Source organism: Myotis brandtii, unplaced genomic scaffold, assembly GCF_000412655.1.
Source record: "Myotis brandtii unplaced genomic scaffold, ASM41265v1 scaffold909, whole genome shotgun sequence".
Lineage (NCBI taxonomy): Eukaryota > Metazoa > Chordata > Mammalia > Chiroptera > Vespertilionidae > Myotis > Myotis brandtii.
The window spans coordinates 437,247-457,221 of NW_005371742.1; the positions used below are offsets into that span (position 1 = coordinate 437,247).

At 41.6% G+C, this 19,975-nt stretch overlaps 1 protein-coding gene across 1 annotated transcript in view; it reads left to right on the forward strand.

The window, feature by feature from the left end:
• Positions 1-11,901, forward strand: part of LOC102251799 (calcium-activated chloride channel regulator 1) — a 35,299-nt gene extending 23,398 nt beyond the window's left edge. The window contains exons 8-14 of the mRNA XM_005885500.2: positions 662-836; positions 2,688-2,794; positions 4,733-4,948; positions 5,507-5,768; positions 6,857-7,027; positions 8,781-9,020; positions 11,481-11,901. Coding sequence (XP_005885562.1) covers positions 662-836; positions 2,688-2,794; positions 4,733-4,948; positions 5,507-5,768; positions 6,857-7,027; positions 8,781-9,020; positions 11,481-11,869 — 1,560 coding nt within the window. The 3' untranslated portion in view covers positions 11,870-11,901. The remainder of the gene's footprint in view (positions 1-661; positions 837-2,687; positions 2,795-4,732; positions 4,949-5,506; positions 5,769-6,856; positions 7,028-8,780; positions 9,021-11,480) is intronic.
• The last annotated feature ends 8,074 nt before the right edge of the window (positions 11,902-19,975 follow it).

The window sequence follows — 19,975 nt, forward strand, 5'->3', positions numbered from 1 at the left end:
TACCACAGTTTTTTTAATCCACTCATCTGCTGATGAGCACTTAAGCTGTTTCCAAATCTTAGCCTTGGTAAATTGTGCTGCTATGAACATAGGGGTGCATATATCCTTTCTGATTGGTGTTTCTAGTTTCTTGAGATACACCCTGAGTGGCACAAAGGATACATTAAATTTTTTAACAGCTCATGTGAGCTGGGTATTGACCGATCAGAACCAATGTCAGCCATAAAACGTTGGTATGGTCAGACAGGTGAACATCATACAAGCTAAAATCTACCCTAGGTCTAATATTCCCCCAATATTATCCCCATTAAAAGAGGATGGTTTCTGATGGTTTCTTGGAACTCATGAAAGCTCTTGAGGAGAGATTATGTGAAGGAAACTTCTCTCCTGCGTCCCCAGGGCTGCTCACCTCTGGAACTGCCCTGAGCCACACTTTATAAAGCTCTTACTGCAGCAGGTTCGTCACGAGAAAAGAGCACAGAAAAGAGCCATGAATGTTTCCCATTTAAGAGTGTGTCATTTCAAAAGAGAGAGACATTTGACCATCCCCAGACACTTTTGTTATTCTGGAATTCCTTTCCTTGTTCTCTATACATGCAATTTTCACAAACACTTTGGCCACCCTGAGTTTGATAACTCACACTCTTAATTATGTCCTTAGGTGATTAGGAAGAAATACCCAACAGATGGAGCTGAAATTGTGCTACTGACTGATGGGGAGGACACCTCCATAAGCACATGCTTTACTGAGGTGAAACAGAGCAGAGCCATCATCCACACTGTTGCCCTGGGGCCCGATGCAGCGAAAGAACTGGAGGAGCTGTCTAAAATGACCGGTGAGGGGCAATCTGCTGAGCCCCCCTGTATTGTTGCTTCCACTGGACTGTGAGCTCCAGTGAAGTGGGGAAGAGGGGAAAGGTGGGAAAGGGAGAAAAGGGGTCATTTACTGGCCAAGTGACTACCTTATCCCCAAATAACCATTATAACCTACTCCACCCATTTATTGTAAGGCCTTGGTTCTAGGATTAGGGCAGTCTGGAGAAGATGGGACCATCATGGCACCCTAATGAGGACCTGGGACTCTCTTCCCAGGAACTTTATAAGAGCTGGAAGGAATCTACTAGGTTAGCCAGGAACCACTCACTTCCAGTTGGCAGCTTCCAAGAGACCCACGGGAGACACCAATTACATTATACCATGACACAGTGCCCTGTTGGCAATAGAAAGCACAATGAGGCACAAAGAAGGGAAGGAGAGGGCCCAGAAAGATGACATCTGAGTTGGGACTTTTATCAAGGAGTAGCAGGGGGAGAGCAAAGGGTCTGCTCAGCCACATGGAAGGTCACTCTGAAAATGTGGAATACGAAGCACTTCTCTGTAAAACATTAATCAATTGTGCTTCTAACACAACAGATGGTAAAAATAGATCCCATATGCCCCTGGCTTCTTTAGCGGAATGGATGGGCACGATTTATTTTTATGTATTTATTTTACTTAGGACCAGCATTATGGATAGCAATGATTATGCTGAGTTTCCTTCTGAGGCAGCTAAAATGACAGGGCGGTTTGTTCCTAATACTAGCTGTCTTAGGCTGGGTTTCCTAGAGGCAGAAACTGAGGCAGGGATTTAGGTGCATGTAATTTACAGAGGGAGACCTCTCATGAGAGGGAGGGGGGAACGTAGGGTAGTACAGGGGAAGGAGCTAGGTATGCATCCGACTGGACTTGGAGTCCAGCTGAAGCCTGACTCCACAGAAGACTCGGAGCTGGAACTGCATTGCAAGCTTGGTCCAATTTTAAAGCAAGGGCACTGGCCTTTTTGCCACTGTGTCCATCAGTCCATGGCTGTGGACTGTCAGGGTGGGGCAGAGATGAGGGGGCAGGTTATTTCCTAGCTTGGGGCTTGGGTGTCCCCTTGTGGTAAGGCCATTCTCTGGAAAATGGGGCAGCTATATGCCATTAGCAACTAACAGAGCAGCTGAGAAGAGATGCACTCACCTAGATAAAGGATCTAGGTAGAGCACCAATTGTATTATCAACAGTTATTATCAAAATACTTTCCTTAGACTGGATGACATTAATAGTTTAAAAGTACTTTCACATCAACTATCCTAGTTACACCTATTCTAAATAGCCCAAAACTGCTTGGTGTAGAATAGTATCATTTTTATTACATATTGTACTTTTCTATAACGGTTCCTCACCAGCTGTTATTTCTTCCTTTGTCACATGCACAGCTTTTCTGATTTAGGAGAAAACTCAAAAGTCATCCTTCTTAGGATTATGTCTAAAATAAGAATAAATAAATAGGTTTAGAGTAAGACTTTGTGGATTCTCTACTACGAAAGTGCATGGTCCATAGGTCGACGCTCAACCACTGAGCCACACCAGCTGGGGAAAATATGAATTTTATAATATCAGTTTGGGCTTGTCAGCTTCATGGTTGCTTTGCACATAGTTAAAGTTGCCATACAACTGAGATGTTGCTGGAGTTATTATTTAGTAGGACTAAAAAGCTAGTATCAATTTCTGAGTTAATCTGAATACTTATTTGATGTTCATCTATTAATACTTTAATAACACAGTAGAATATTTATTTTGTGTATTCTGTTACCTTAAGAAGAGCAAAAATGTTGCACATACTTGATTTCTACCAAGTAACTTCTGACGATGTAATTTCTTCTCAGGAGGTTTGCAGACATATGCTTCAGATCAGGCTCAGAACAACGGCCTCATTGACGCTTTTGGGGCCCTCTCATCAGGAAATGGAGCTGTCTCCCAGCGCTCCATCCAGGTCAGACTTCTTCCTCTGCGAGTTTTCATGTTTATAAAGAATGCTAGCCAAGATGGAGAGTTTACTGGTTAAAAGTTTTAAGTTCTACTTTCTTCTACTAGTGACTTAAAATTAAAATACATGTTTCAGGCTGATATTAAACATTAGTCCTAAAATGCAACACTACTCATTTAAACAAAGCAACAGTGTTTACTTGTTTGGAAATAGTACTAAAGTGACTTCCTCATAAAAACCAGCAACATAAAATATAATGGGTCCAAGCATTCTTTTTTAACATCTGTTAACAAGCACCCACAGCAATATAATTGGCTCAGAATTTTCTTCAGAGTAGATCATCTCAATACAAATTTTCCAGGAAAAGTGTTCAGGGATTACTTGCTCTATTTTTCCATTACCACAAATCTCTGATAGTGGCCAAGATTTTCATGTAATGGATGGAAAGTGCTTTGTACTGTGAAAAGCCCACGCCGTCAGTCCAGACACCTGGATTCTTGTCCAGGGTCGGTCATTAACTCTATGACCACGGGCAATGAACTTCATCCATCTGGGCCTCATCTTCTCAGTCAGATATAAACCCGAAAACTTCTGTTTTTCTGAAAAATCAGGCCCTTCTGATTCTAAAATTTCAAGAAAACAAAATTTTCTTTTAAAAATTATGGTACTATTTTTTTAAAAAAACTGGACAAACATTTTAAAATGCTCTTCTCTAATTGTGCAAAAATTACTCACATGATTTTTTTTGAACTAGAGAGAGTAAACAATCAATTTACCTGTGTGAATTATAACTTTTATCGTGAAAGTTTGGATAAAAGTAAAGGAATGCCTGATGTCAAAGCCAAATAATGATAAGAGTTCAAAACAACAGGCTTTCTGGTCTACCAATATAGCAATTATTCAGTCAAAGAAGAAAGCAATTATACTCCGTTGGGTTATCCTAGTTCAAATTTAGAAAATGAAACTCAAGAGCCTGGTTTAGAAACGGGAGGAACGTGTCTTAGAAAAGTAATTAAACTGATGAAAGGGCAAGTTCACAATCAGGCCATTTCTGCCCATTTGTATTTTATTTAAGAAACCTAACAGGAAGAGTGATGAAGAAATGAGTGTGATTCATTTACCCACTTGTCATAAGAATCAGATCCAAGATCATAATCTCCCTGTGGAACTAGAAATTCTAGCTCCATGACTAGGCCACCCTATCTTCTAATAAGAGTTCAATTTAAGGACAATAAGTAATAATCTAGGCCATAATCCTCAAAATCACACTTTTTACAAAAGTCTTACTAACCCTTCCCCATATTAATCCCAGCTTCTCAGCTCCATTCTACTCCCAAAAACAGACAACCTTGGCAACTGACTTAATTTATCTTCACAGGGACTGCAGAAATACTCAATTTAACACTTAGTTATTTGCAATCCAAACAATCCATACATGGGTGAAAATAAGTTACAGGGTAGTAAGTAAGATGAGCTCTGTATACCAGTAGGTATAAAGCAAAACACAATGTGAGAATATCAAAGGACTGACAGAAACAGTCCTCTGTGGGAGCTCACAGGAGGGAGCAATTACTCTCAGCTGGTAAGTGAGATGGACATCAGAGAAAGCTCCGTGGAAAAAGTGACGTTTGAAGTGAAATTTAAAGGATAGGTAAGGCTTAGACAAATAGAGATGAGCACACATACTTCCAAGAGAAGTGAGAGTGTGATAAAGTCGCAGAGTCGCTTAGGGAAGTGGTCTGGTTCTGGTGCAGGGATCAACATTGTGGAAGCTAAAGCTGGAGAGGGAATTTAGAATTAGATCATAATAGCAAAATACCAAACCAAGGACTTAAGCACTCAGGGCTTTTTAATGGGACAACTGAATGTTGGGGGGCAGAATGGAAGAGACCCTGTGATGGGAGCTGTAGTCTCCAGAAAATAAAGAGTTATTTTTCTGAACAGCTTGAGAGTACAGGAGTAACTCTCCAGGCCAGTCAGTGGATGAATGGCACAGTGATTGTGGACAGCACCGTGGGAAACGACACCTTGTTTCTCATCACCTGGACAATACAGCCTCCCCAGATCCTTCTCTGGGATCCCAGCGGAAAGAAACAGGGTGGCTTTGTAGTGGACACAGACACTAAAATGGCCTACCTCCCAATCCCAGGCACTGCCAAGGTATGGACTCAGCATTTCCCCTTCTCACAATTTGACAAGGTAACGTTTCTATAGAATAACCATAGCTTTTTAAACGTGGTTAGTTGCTAAAAGGGAAGTCAGTATTGAATGAAAGAGAGCACCACAAAAAATCTCCATCCAAAGGAGATCACTCAATATGACAGCAAGTCAAAAGAAAGGAAAGCGGTGTTGTTTTTCTCCAGATACTAAAAGGAGAACCTTCAAATTACATGGTGGTCACGATGCAACATCATCCTTAAAGAGTCAGGTTCAGGAAAACTGTTTCTTCTACCCCAAAAACCCAGCCATTTGATCCTGCCCTTCAGAAACCAAGGCAAAGATAAGAATGGTTTTCAGACTTCATTTTCCCCAATTAGGGCTTTCTTGACAGTAAGAACCATGTAGTTAGCTCAAGCATACCAAAGTTTCCCTTGGCTGCGAGTAGCAAAGACCATCCTAGATATGCTTTAACATGCTCGTATGAGATAGGCTCCTCACAGAAGTCAAGTCTGTGTCACCCAGATCCTAACTGGAACTGTCTCCATTTGTTTTGGTCAGGTTGGCATTTGGAATTACAGTCTGCAAGCAAGCTCCCAGACCCTGACTTTGACTGTCACCACCCGCGCATCAAGTGCTACCTTGCCTCCAGTTACAGTGACCTCTAAAATGAACAAAGACAAAGGCAAATTCCCTAGCCCTATGGTAGTTTATGCAAAGGTTCACCAAGGAGCCTTGCCAATTCTGGGGGCCAGTGTCACAGCCCTGATAGAATCAGCAAAGGGAAAAACAGTTACCTTGGAACTACTGGACAATGGAGCAGGTAACCACCCAAGAAACTGCAAAACACATCTTCCTTTTCCAAGAAGCAACAGCAGGAGGGCATGGCCTGCTGAGGACACTTAGAAACAGGGAGTGCAGCACTGAGGGTCTGGTTGGGAGAGCTTTCTGCTCCCCCCACCAATTCCTGTATTTCTAAATGTTGGACAACATGAAAAAGGGCCTACTTTTAGCTTCTGCAAAGCCCAAACATATTGGTGGCTCAAGCTCAATAGCTCAGAGATTCTAGGGAGTTACCAGAGGGTATTCATAAGCTCCAAAAAATTAATAAATTAATACCTATCTTACATTAGGGTTTTGTGTGATCAAATATATATATGTGTGTGTGTGTGTGTGTGTGTGTGTGTGTGTGTGTGTGTGTATTTTATCTGTACCCCACACTGTTGAGATATCACTATCCCTACATTACAAATGAAGAAACTGAGGCTTTCACATTCGGAAAGCAGCAGAGATAAATTCAAGTAGTTAGATGTGACTCCTATATCTATGCAGACTCTATATTATCTTGTTCCCAAAGTGAAAATCCTGCCCATTATTTTTTTATTTAAGAAATCTAACAGGAAGAAAAGAAGAAAAAATTCTACATTTCTTTTTAGGCAAAACTTTGCTGCTTACTATGATGCAAGTAATCTTTTTAGGACAAAATCTATAAATGAATTTCCTTCCTAAATCCACCCTGGGAGAAGCTATGAATTTTTGAAAAATAATCACATAACATTTTTTTTCTCCTCAGTAACATACAGCAATTCAATTCAATACAACAGCTACCTATCGAGTAGTTAGCCTGCACTGTGTTGGATGTAATACACACGACATGATCTCTGATTTCAAAAAGAAATTCAACAGTTCAGGAAGATAAGGTGTACACATATGAAACTATACACACATACACATCACACACACATGTAAAAGAAGTAGACCTCGTCCTTTACATAGTCAAATCCTAAACTCTCTTGAAAAGCATGCTGGATTCTCTTTACTTTGAAAATGTTAACTCACCTTTGATTTGGAAATATACAAACACCCAGTTACTTTTAGGATATTCATTAATTCCTTCATTTCCCTATCAAGGTGCTGATGCTACTAAGGATGATGGTATCTATTCGAGATATTTTACAGCTTATGATACAAATGGTAGATACAGTGTAAAAGTGCGGGCTCTGGGAGGAGTGAACGCAGCCAGACGGAGAGTTATGCCCCAGCAGAATGGAGCCATGTACATACCTGGCTGGATTGAGAATGGTAAGTAATCTGTAATGACACACCTGACTTGAGTAAAAGGCTTGCGATCAAGAGGAAACCATTAAGCCTGCGGGGAGAATGGCGCAGGATTAAATTCGGGTTTCTCAGCCTTGGCACTATTGATCTTTTGGGCCACATAATTGTTTGTTGTGGGGGGTGGTCCTGTGCTTTGTAGGATAATTAGCAGCATTCCTGGCCTCTACTCACTAGAAAACAAAAACAACCCTCACAGTCATAACAATCAGAAATGTCTCCAGACATCACCCACTGTCCCCTGGGGGCAAAATAGCCCCCAGTTGAAGACACTAGGTTGAATGTATTTGTTGACTGCCTCAGTTCAAATTCCAGCCCTCTATTAAGTCAATTAAATTCCCTTTCTTCATGTTCCTCAGTTGTAAAATAGGGATATTAATGGTTACTACCACATAGAATGGTTATAAGGAATAAACAAGGAACTATATATCTAATAAGCTATTGCTGGTAAACAGTTAAGTATTCAATAAATGTTCATTATATCTAATAAATTTAAAAACATTTTGTGATGAAGCTCTTTCCACTGACATAGGCATTCCCAAAGAATAAAAATAATAACAATTTAAGGCTTGTTGTCTACATCAATGTTTTCATAAGCCCACCTTCTCCCTTCCGCTCAGACCAGGAAGAATAGTAGGTGAATGTATGCTTCTCGTACTTGGATGTATGCTTAGGAAAGGGAGAATCCTGAGACATGTAGTGTCTCCTCATGCAAATGTGATCATAGGAAAAAATGCTTTAAAAGATAGCATTGCTTGAAAAGCTCTGTCTAAAATTTTAGCTTATTTTATTCCCATGTGTCCTTCTTTTTGTGTTAGGAGAAGGCAGGAGGGGACTGATTTAGTGGCTGTATCTGGCCTATGCTCAGTGTCTTAATTACATTATTACATTTCATTCTCCTAATTATCCCATTTTATAGATAGAGAAACAGAGGCTAGAGAAGTTATTGATTCACATAACTAGTAGTAATAGCACCAGGCTTGGCATTGGGAAGCCATGTTCTTCCCTCCATATCTTGATGAGCCTTAATAACAAGAGAGATGGTCTCTACTGGTGAATCCAATACTAACCCTTCACCTGCCGAGGTACCTACTTTATGTTTGCCCAAGACCAGATTAATGGGTAATTTTTAAGGGCTAAAAAAGTAGAGTTTATGAGAAAGTGAATTTGCTACGAGAACTAGGTTTCCATGCATTCATTGAAAAAATCAGAAGTCGTTCAAATGCATAAAATTTTAGAATCCCTAACACAGAACATTTCATGCACAGAACAAATAATCAAGGCAATTCTTAAAGGTCCAGGTGATTAATTACCAAATAAATAGAAAAGATAATGGAACCCACAGTATTGTTTAGGTGGAAGAGACTTCTTGAGACAATCTGAGGAGGTTTAAAAAAGAAGTAGTATTTATACTGCTTGTGGAAGGGTATGATCAGGATAGGCTAAACGTTGGGAAAAGAAACAATTCCAGGACAAATGTCATGAAAATAAATTATGAAAGTCATTCCACTAAATATCTGTGAGATAAAGAACTGGGATTCTCTCTTTGCTTCTTCCTCTCTGATCTGGGATCTTTACACCAAATAATTAAAATGAATTTTGTGTGTGGGAGAAAAGAAGGGGAAGGGAAAAGTAGGAAGAGGGTAAGCCAATAACAAAACAGAGGAAAGTGTAGCCAGTTTGTGCAGCTTACCATGTATTGAGGAATATTTTAATGCAGGTGAAGTAAAATGGAATCCACCAAGACCTGAAATGAATAAGAATGATCTTCAAGGCAAGCAAGTGTGTTTCAGCAGAACATCCTCAGGAGGTTCTTTTGTGGCCTCCAATGTCCCAAAGGCTCCCATACCTGATCTCTTTCCACCTTGCCAAATCACGGACCTGAAGGCAAAACTCCAAGGGGACAATCGCATCAATCTGACATGGACAGCTCCTGGGGATGATTATGATTACGGGAGAGGTAAGCTGAATGCGGTGTGGAACCTGTGAAGCAGTTTAGCAGCCCAGAAGAGGTGCAGAAGGGAGTGAGGCAGGCAGGTGTTTTGTGATGCATGTGGAAGACAGGGGGCAGGAAGGATTTTGACTGTTCTCTGAAATTAAGGGGGGGGGGGGGTCAAGGGCAAAATGGGTAAAGTGGCTCCAATATATGATAAATAATGGAAATTAGACTTTTGGTGGCGAGCATACAATAGAGTATACAGGTGGAGAATTATAATGTTGTACACCTGAAATTTGTATAATATTATTAACCAATGTTACCTCAATTTAAAAAATTTATTTAAACAAAGATTTAAAAATGGGAGGTTCAGAATCTAAAGAGCTGGCCTACTTTAGGTGTCAGAGGTTTCAACCAGGAAAAGGCTATCTTCAGTTTTTTCCTGAAATCTTGCCAAAGTGCCCTTTAATAAGCCCCATGATTAGTAATGACTCCTCGAGAGGATTGAGAATAAAGCACATATATCTATGGAGCAGAGCTCTCCTTTGGAAGAAGCCTGTCAAGGCATCGTTTTCAAGGCTGCAGCCTGGGTATCACACGAATCCTTGTTAGACAATGTACAATTTCACCCCCAACTGAACTAGAATCTGTATGCACATTAGAGTTTAAGAAGCTCTGGTACCAAAAACTCCTGTAGAAATAATCTACACTAATAAAAGAGAAACATGGTAATTGGCGTACGACCGCTACCCTTCCCATTGGCTAATCAGGGAGATATGCAAATTAACTGACAGCCAAGATGGCAGCCGGCAGCCAGGCAGCTTGAAACTAACATGAGGCTTGCTTCCTTCAGTGACGGAGGAAACCAACGTTCCCCGCCTGCCTTGCAGGCCTCTGAGCCTGCAGTTTGAACATTGTAACAAACATAGAAGCTAAAAAAAAGCCCAGAAACCAGCTTTCAGCGAGCTGGGATCTCAGAGCTGGAGTCAGAGCTGGAGTTATACATTGTTTCAAACTGAAACAAACCAGATACCTACTTTCAGCAGCGGAGGCCTAAGAGCTGGAGCCTCAGAGCTAAAGCTGGCCCAGAATAAAAAAAAAAAAAAAGAAAAAAAGGAGCGGTTGGGAGCTTCCGTCACCCGCCAGCCTGAAAACAGCCCTCAGCCCCTCACCCAGACTGGCCAGGCACCCCAGTGGGGACCCCCCCCCTGATCCAGGACACCCTTCAGGGCAAACCAGCCAGCCCCACTCATGCACCAGGCCTCTATTCTATATAGTAAAAGGGTAATATGCCTCCCAGCACCGGGATCAGTGGAGCCGCGAGGCCTCCCGGCACCAGGATCAGCATGACAGGGGGCCGCGCCCAAACCCCCGATCGCCCTGCGGCTCTGTGTGTGACAGGGTGCGACGCCCCAACCCCCCCCCCCCGCCCCCACGGGCCCTGCTCTGTGTGTGACAGGGGGCGGTGCCCCAACTCCCCAATCGGCCCTACCCTGAGCATGACTGGGGGTGGCATCGCAACCTCCTGATCTGCCCTGCTCTGTGCATGACAGGGGGCGGTGCCCCAACTCCCCAATCGGCCCTACCCTGAGCATGACTGGGGGTGGCATCGCAACCTCCTGATCTGCCCTGCTCTGTGCATGACAGGGGGCGGTGCCCCAACTCCCCAATCGGCCCTACCCTGAGCATGACTGGGGGTGGCATCGCAACCTCCTGATCTGCCCTGCTCTGTGCATGACAGGGGGCGGTGCCCCAACTCCCCAATCGGCCCTACCCTGAGCATGACTGGGGGTGGCATCGCAACCTCCTGATCTGCCCTGCTCTGTGCATGACAGGGGGCGGTGCCCCAACTCCCCAATCGGCCCTACCCTGAGCATGACTGGGGGTGGCATCGCAACCTCCTGATCTGCCCTGCTCTGTGCATGACAGGGGGCGGTGCCCCAACTCCCCAATCGGCCCTACCCTGAGCATGACTGGGGGTGGCATCGCAACCTCCTGATCTGCCCTGCTCTGTGCATGACAGGGGGCGGTGCCCCAACTCCCCAATCGGCCCTGCTCTGAGCCCGATCAGGGGCTGCACCTAGGGATTGGGCCTGCCCTCTGCCACCCGGGAGCAGGCCTAAGCCAGCAGGTCGTTATCTCCCGAGGGGTCCCAGACTGCGAGAGGGCACAGGCCGGGCTGAGGGACCCCCCCTTCCCCCCGAGTGCACAAATTTTTGTGCACCGGGCCTCTAGTAAAATAATAATCAAACAACCTCCTGTCTTGGCCAGGTACTATGCTCTAAAAGACTGACTAAACCTGACCCAGCTTACATTTATTACTCTGTCGAGATCCATAGACAAGAATGTAAAAAGATACTACTGCTTGTAAAAATGAAGCATCAATTGCATTTATCCATTGGAACTTTATGGGATGGAGATATAAAGTTTCTAACAGCCTTTTAAAATTTGAGAATTGCAAGTTATGTCTTTTTTTTTTTTTAGCTTACAAGTATATCATTGGAATAAGCACAAGTATTCTTGATCTCAGAGACAAGTTCAATGAATCAGTTCAAGTGAACACTACTAATCTCATTCCAAAGGAGGCCAACTCTGAGGAAGTCTTTGTGTTTAAACCAGAAAGCATCCCTTTTGAAAATGGCACAGATCTCTTCATTGCTGTTCAAGCTGTTGATAAGGTCAACCTGATGTCAGAAATCTCCAACATTGCACGAGTATCTTTGTTTATTCCCCCACAGACTCCTCCTGAGACACCTAGTCCTTCTCTTCCTTGTCCTGAAATTAATGTCAACAGCACCATTCCTGGCATTCACATTTTAAAAATTATGTGGAAGTGGCTGGGAGAATTGCAGCTGTCAGTAGCCTTGGGTTGAGTTTTCATGAGGTAAATAAAGCATCCATCCTTTGGATCATAAAAGTTTCTAAAGTGTATTTTAGACTTCCTGCAGGGGATGAGTTAATGAAATAAAAGGCTAAACAACTGGATATGTATGTATAAAAACTATCCATTCACATCCAAAGGTTTAATCATCATTTTGAATACTAGAAAGGAATGCTTACATTAATAAATAAAAGTAAGTTTTAATTCATTTTAGGGAGTGTTGCCAGTTAAAAAGAACAAGTAATTACATATGAAAGATGCTATAAATGTCCAACTAGAGCAGTGATGGCGAACCTATGACACATGTGTCAGAGGTGACATGCGAACTCATTTTTTTGGTTGATTTTTCTTTGTTAAATGGTATTTAAATATATAAAATAAATATCAAAAATATAAGTCTTTGTTTTACTATGGTTGCAAATATCAAAAAATTTCTATATGTGACACGGCACCAGAGTTAAGTTAGGGTTTTTCAAAATGCTGACACGCCGAGCTCAAAATGTTCGCCATCACTGAACTAGATCAAACTATCTTATATAATAAAAGGCTAATATGGAAATTGTCCCTTCAGGAGTTTGACTGACCAGAAATTCAACTGCTCACTATGACATGTGTTGACCACCAGGGGGCGGTGTGGAACAAAGGAAGGCCCCGACCAGCAGCTGGCAGCTGGCAGCTGGCAGCTGGCAGCTGGCAGTCGAGAGAAGGAAGGCCCTGGCCTGCAACCTGCAGCGGGGGGGAAGCCCTGATTGGCCCTGATCACCGGCCAGGCCTAGGGATCCTACCTGTGCATGAATTTTGTGCACTGGGTCTCTAGTTTAAATATATGTCATAGCTTGTTATAGAGAAAATTTGAACCAACATCATCAGGAATATGTATTATTTTCTCTAGGTTTGAGCAAGTATGATGCATTTAAGGAAGAGACTACATGTAGAAAGAACAGCATTTATATTCCATAGTCATAGAAATGTATTTTATGTGCATAAAATTATGAATCATTGGTGATTAAAGTCACAGTGGTGGGAGATGGGGTGGGAAAAGTAGGTTCCTGTCAAGTGTGAAGGGAAAGAGATTGAGTAGTAAACTTTTTTTTGTGCCAAGGGCTCTACTAATGCCTTACATGTATTATGTTATGTAATACAATCCAGTTCATTCAACATTCATCAGCTGCCTATTATATTCCAGGCCTATGCTAGGTCTTGAATACAAAAAGATGAGTAAAATCTGGCCTTTTTCCTATAGGCAATAAAATACATTTGAAAATTTTATTTTTAAATCAGGGAGCATATATAATCAGAACTATGCTTTAAAAGGGGGACTTTGAGGACCACATGAAGGACTGACAAAGGTGGGAGAGTCTAGGAGCGTGATAGACGGAGGAGGAAAGAGAATAAAAGGAACAAGGAGCCAAACAGACTTAGCAGTATAGTAGTCCCCATCAAGAACTAATCACAGACACTAGTGTCTCCAACAAAAAGTATTCAGATGAAAGACTTTTCAAATTCTCCATTTAAGCCTGGCCAGTGTAGCTTTCAGTGGCTGAGCTTCAACCCATGCACCAAGAGGTCACCAGTTCTACTCCAGGTCAGGGCATGTTCCTGGATTTCAGGCTCGATCCCCAGTAGGGGGTGTGCAGGAGGCAGCCAATTTGTGAAAAGCCACATCCCACGTGGCTTAGGGTTCAGGATCTGGAGAAGGGCCGCATGCAAATTATGAGACTAGACAAGAAATATGAATTTGGAAACAGGGGGCCAGGCGGAGAGTCTTTCTGAAGAAGAAAGGCTTCACTGGTGCCCAGGACCTGCCAACCTTCCATTCAATTCTAGATACACATATTGCCCTTAGTCAGGCAGGCAATTCCGGTAGCAGACAGACTATCTTAAAGGTCAGTAAATATTAGTAAAGATTTACTTTGAGACTGTTTGGTCAGGAAATTAATTGAGCCACCATTGTCTCGACTAAACAATCAGTGCATAGCTTTGGCCCTTGCCAGAGCTCAAGGTCCACCAGCATTCTGGGCTCCTTGTTTACACTTTCCTGATAGTGTAGACAATGGGTAGCTTCCAACACCAATTGATGTTTCTGTCTCACTCTCTACCCTTTCCTCTCTCTCTAAAACTCAATAAAAATATATACTTTAAAAATTTTTTCCATTTCATTAGCATAATGAGTTCAAGCTGTGGGTGACTCTCTGATTAAAAACAAAAATAGGAGATTGTTTCTGCATATACCCCAATTTTATTTCTTTATTTATATATCTTCCTTGTTTCCAAACAGAACTTGAGGTACTTTACAGATACATACAAAACATAAAAAATTATTTAAAAAGGAAGTGGAGTGAAGTAAATATATAATGAAAACTAAAGGAAGGTTCAGCACATCCAGGCCTAATATAATGTTCTGTACAATTGCTACAGCTTTGTCACACATTTCATTTTGAGCTTCCCAGCTGGCATAACAAAGGAGACAAAAAGAGTAACAAGATTAATTACAATGAAAAACAAACCTGAGGCTCAGGAGAATGGCTTTTTCTAGTTCAGACCCATGAGAAGTTTCATCTATAGATCCTCAATAAATTAGGGTACTGTGATGTTAAAGACAGTAGCCTGAGCAACATCCAGACAATACTCACAACAAGTGGAATATAGCACACTGATCGCAAAGTCCTTCACCGTAACCACACTTCACTGCAGGGTTACAATGGAGTGACACCCCAGCACTGTTCAAAAAAGACAGTTATAAAGGGGCTCAAACCATGCAAGTAGCTCTTAAGTTTGCTCCAAAGATAAAATTTGTAGTGAGTGCTCTTAAGTTAGATAAAATTTGTAGTGAGTGGATTACATATACTTCAGGCCATTTTCTATTACTAGTTTTGTTTTGTTTTTTTGTTTTTTTTGGTTTTGTGACTGCTTAGGATCTCAGAGGAAAGATCCTAAAAATAAAATAGAGTAAGTCTTAATATTCTAAGGAGGGTACATTTTTACTTCTTGATTGTAACTTTTTCTTTACAATGCTTTTATGTTTTAGATTCAGGTTCCTCACAAATCTAGCTTAGTGCTGATTCATGTACTAAATAAGTGTTGTTCTAGGAAAGATGGCATCGGTGTGGTTGTTGGAGCCAAGTAAACTTGTCTAGTGGGAAAGCAAGGGGATATAGTGAACAGAAGTCATTTTTGAGTGCCTAAAATCTGCTGAATGTTCCACATTTTGGTAGATCTGTGTAAATCCTTCTAATATGTCATACAAAACCTTTATTCCTGAACCTCACTTGTTTGGAGAAATGGATAAAAAACATGGAATAGTAAAACTGTTTAAAGTTAAACCTCAAAAGACATGTACATTTTTTACTTTTTATTGCAACCAATAATAAAATATAAGTAAAGCACTTAGTGCTTGCTCTAGAATAAGCCCTGTATTAATGGTGAATATTATTTTAAATACATTTCACATTGGAACCCAAACATACACTTACCCCATGTATGTACATATGCATATATAAATTGAAAAAAATGAAATAATTGTTATCCTTACTATTCTTTCATTCAATTATTTTAAAACAACTACAAAAGATTGCAATACACTAACGGGTCTACAGTTTAAAGGCCATGCAGAATTTAAACATATTAATAGCACTAGTGAAAACTAGGATATTTGAGTTATAATCTGAACTCTTAGAGGCTAATGACATAGGTAGAATTAATTAATGCACTCATTCATTCATGTATTCAAGCAAGCTAGATTTAACATGACTATTCCCTTTCTATAGTGTCAACCTTTAATAGAAGAATAGCCAACCAACTAAGACAAAGAATTGACAAGCATGGCACAGTAATTAAAAAAGGAATATTTTTATTTTTTAGTTCATATTATTATTTTCCTATTACAAAGATAACCCATGATAATTAGAGAACGTATTGAAAGTAAAGATTTAAAAAGTACAATAGAAATCATTCCTTAAACCACAAGCCAGAGATAACTACATTCAGTAGTTGGTTTCCAGTTAGGAGAAAGAAACCACACAGTGATTTCAATGCAGTATTGTTTGTTGAGGGCACATCCAGGTTGTTTGCCAACAAATGGACAGAGGGTCAGATTAAAACCTTCTTCTGAAAGTTACGAAACCAAACTAGAAGCACATGCCTGACTAGAGAGCCATTCACCTGCCCCATTTGGATAAATGAGTCTGAGGCTCCAAACTCAGCCCCATGAATATGGCTGCCATGAGTTTTGCCTTGAAAATTCCTAAGTCAGAGAGAAGGCAGGGGAGGGTTGGTGGGTGGGAGGTAATCAACCAAAGACCTTGTATAATAATCTATAGACATAGACAATTTGGTGGTGAAAGCCTGGGGGAACGGGAGCGGCCAGGCTAAAAGGGGTTAATGGAGGGGGGGGAAAGGGGACATATGTAATACTTTCAACAATAAAGATTTTGAAAATAATAAAATAAAATAAAATTTCTAAGTCACTAATTAAGATTTTTAATTTCCATTTGGGTAAACTCAGTGGAATGTACCTTGGGATATCATGAGGAACTGCACAGGGATATATAATGTTACTTCAGAGAAATGAGGTAAATGTCAGTATACAGATAAGATGGAAAGTAAATAACAGCAAAGGAAACATTCTTATGTACTCTGGGTTAAAGGCCAGCTTATTGCAAAGTGAAAAATGGGTTGTTGCATATCTTACCTAATAATATACAAACATGCAAATTGACCATACTTTTGCTATGCCTTAAGCCATGCCCACCAGCCAATCAGAGCGACTATATGCAAATCAACCCAACCAAGATGGCGGCCGGCAGCCACGGAGCTGGAGCGAACAGGAGGCTTGCTTGCTCCACTGATGGAGAAAGCCAGCCTGCCGCAGGCTCTGAGCTCCACTCAAAAGCAACAAAGTTTCAATTATAGAAGATAAATAAACCCCAGATACCTGCTTCCAGTCACCATGGCCACCGAGCTGGAGCGAATTTAAAAAAAAAGGAAAGGCTGGGAGCTTCAGTCACCAGGGGGCTTGGTCAGCCTGAAAACAGCCCTCAGCCCCTCACCCATGCTGGCCAGGCACCCCAGTGGGGACCCCCACCCTGAAGGGGGTTTGGGGAGCCTGAAAACAGCCATCAGCCCCTCACCCAGGCTGGCCAGGCACCCCAGTGGGGACCCTCACCCTGAAAGGGGTTTGGGCAGCCTGAAAACACATCCAGGCCCTTCCATGAGAATAAGGAGCCTGTGGGGCAAAGTACAAATAGAGATCCACATACCATAGGTCTAAGTTTGCAAATATTATAAATCAGGTTAACGAGCTGTTAAAATATGTAATCTCCTATTTTGACAAATATACCCTCATAATGACTTGGAAGGCCAGGTTCCAATTTAAAACTCTTGGACCCCTCCCATATCCTGTTGGAACATGGTGGCTGAGGGACAGATGAGCCATGGAGCACTGTCTTCTTCCTATCCTCCCCAACCCCACTCCTCACCCTCACTCACCCTCAGGTACCTCACCTACACAGGTGTGGCCCCTTCAGCCCACATACTACATCAACAGTTGCCCTTTATCCTCTCTCCTGTCTGGGCATTTATGCACCATTGAGCAATCAGCTCTAGGCGGGATTGACCCTGGCATTCAAGTCAGTTCTAGTCTATGCAGGTCATGAAAGGATCATGACTTATCAGGGAATATCAGATGTCAGGTATTTGCTGTGTGTTCTCAAAGGGGTGAGAGGTCACTCACTAGGTGGGCACAACCCTTGGCCTATGGACTACTCACCCCATAGAAAGAGCATAGGGCAACTCATTAATTTGGGGGACCAATGCAAAATGAAAATGCAGGACAACCTTGTTCAACAGCATTGAAAATGCTGTGATCAAAGCTACTAAAATATAAAGACTTTTTCCTTTCTTCTATAGTTTTTCTCAGCTTGTCATGGTGTTTTCTATTTGTTCTTTAAAGTTGTTCTAAATAAAGAAAAATTGCTATTTTAAAGTATTCATATGACTTTTACCATTCATCTTTATATTGTGCAATGCCAGTTCTAAATGTGAGTATAAGACATTTAACTTGTATATGGAATACACAATTTATATATTTTTATAGCTCATTCTTGCATGTGTATTTCATTCTTGCTAAAGCAGTAAAAACACTGCACAAAACTGACTCAAGTGTTTTTATTTCATGTATTGCTATATGCTACTTACCTTAGGCTCCCTGATAAGGAAGGAAGGGCTGAAAGAAAAATATACTATGGGTTGTCCTCGTTTTCTCTTTTCTTCTCGGTCATCATCTTCAACGTAACTAGTTGGATACAAAGGGAAATAGCATAAGTAATAAAGGATACGATACAATTTCTGGGGCATTTGTGTTTCTCAGAATGTCACTGCCTTCTTTCTGCATTCAAACAAAGTTCTTGATCAAACTGGAATCACAGCTTCTCTAGGCTGACCGGGAACTGCTTACTCAGCCACAAATGCAGCAGGTTCACTTTGTACTCGCATTTCAGCCCAGAAGGGACTGGCACAAAATATTCACAGTGACGAAATGCAAGAACCTAGAACCAAGATTACTTTACTCAGAAAAACTATCATATAGAATGGAAGGACAGATAAAGAGCTTCCAGACAAGAAAAAGCTAAAGGAGTCCATCACCACCAAAGCAGTATTACAAGAAATGTTAAAGTGTCTTCTTTAAGAAGAAGATGAAGAAGAAGAAGAAGAAGAAGAAGAAAAAGAAGAAGAAGGAGGAGGAGGAGAAGAGGAAGAAGAAAAAGAAGAAGAAGAAGAAGAAGAAGAAGAAGAAGAAGAAGAAGAAGAAGAAGAAGAAGAAGAAGAAGAAGAAGAAGAAGAAGAAGAAGAAGAAGAAGAAGAAGAAGAAGAAGAAGAAGAAGAAGAAGAAGAAGAAGAAGAAGAAGAAGAAGAAGAAGAAGAAGAAGAAGAAGAAGAAGAAGAAGAAGAAGAAGAAGAAGAAGAAGAAGAAGAAGAAGAAGAAGAAGAAGAAGAAGAAGAAGAAGAAGAAGAAGAAGAACTGAGGCTCCAAACTCAGCCCCATGAATATGGCTGCCATGAGTTTTGCCTTGAAAATTCCTAAGTCAGAGAGAAGGCAGGGGAGGGTTGGTGGGTGGGAGGTAATCAACCAAAGACCTTGTATAATAATCTATAGACATAGACAATTTGGTGGTGAAAGCCTGGGGGAACGGGAGCGGCCAGGCTAAAAGGGGTTAATGGAGGGGGGGGAAAGGGGACATATGTAATACTTTCAACAATAAAGATTTTGAAAATAATAAAATAAAATAAAATTTCTAAGTCACTAATTAAGATTTTTAATTTCCATTTGGGTAAACTCAGTGGAATGTACCTTGGGATATCATGAGGAACTGCACAGGGATATATAATGTTACTTCAGAGAAATGAGGTAAATGTCAGTATACAGATAAGATGGAAAGTAAATAACAGCAAAGGAAACATTCTTATGTACTCTGGGTTAAAGGCCAGCTTATTGCAAAGTGAAAAATGGGTTGTTGCATATCTTACCTAATAATATACAAACATGCAAATTGACCATACTTTTGCTATGCCTTAAGCCATGCCCACCAGCCAATCAGAGCGACTATATGCAAATCAACCCAACCAAGATGGCGGCCGGCAGCCACGGAGCTGGAGCGAACAGGAGGCTTGCTTGCTCCACTGATGGAGAAAGCCAGCCTGCCGCAGGCTCTGAGCTCCACTCAAAAGCAACAAAGTTTCAATTATAGAAGATAAATAAACCCCAGATACCTGCTTCCAGTCACCATGGCCACCGAGCTGGAGCGAATTTAAAAAAAAAGGAAAGGCTGGGAGCTTCAGTCACCAGGGGGCTTGGTCAGCCTGAAAACAGCCCTCAGCCCCTCACCCATGCTGGCCAGGCACCCCAGTGGGGACCCCCACCCTGAAGGGGGTTTGGGGAGCCTGAAAACAGCCATCAGCCCCTCACCCAGGCTGGCCAGGCACCCCAGTGGGGACCCTCACCCTGAAAGGGGTTTGGGCAGCCTGAAAACACATCCAGGCCCTTCCATGAGAATAAGGAGCCTGTGGGGCAAAGTACAAATAGAGATCCACATACCATAGG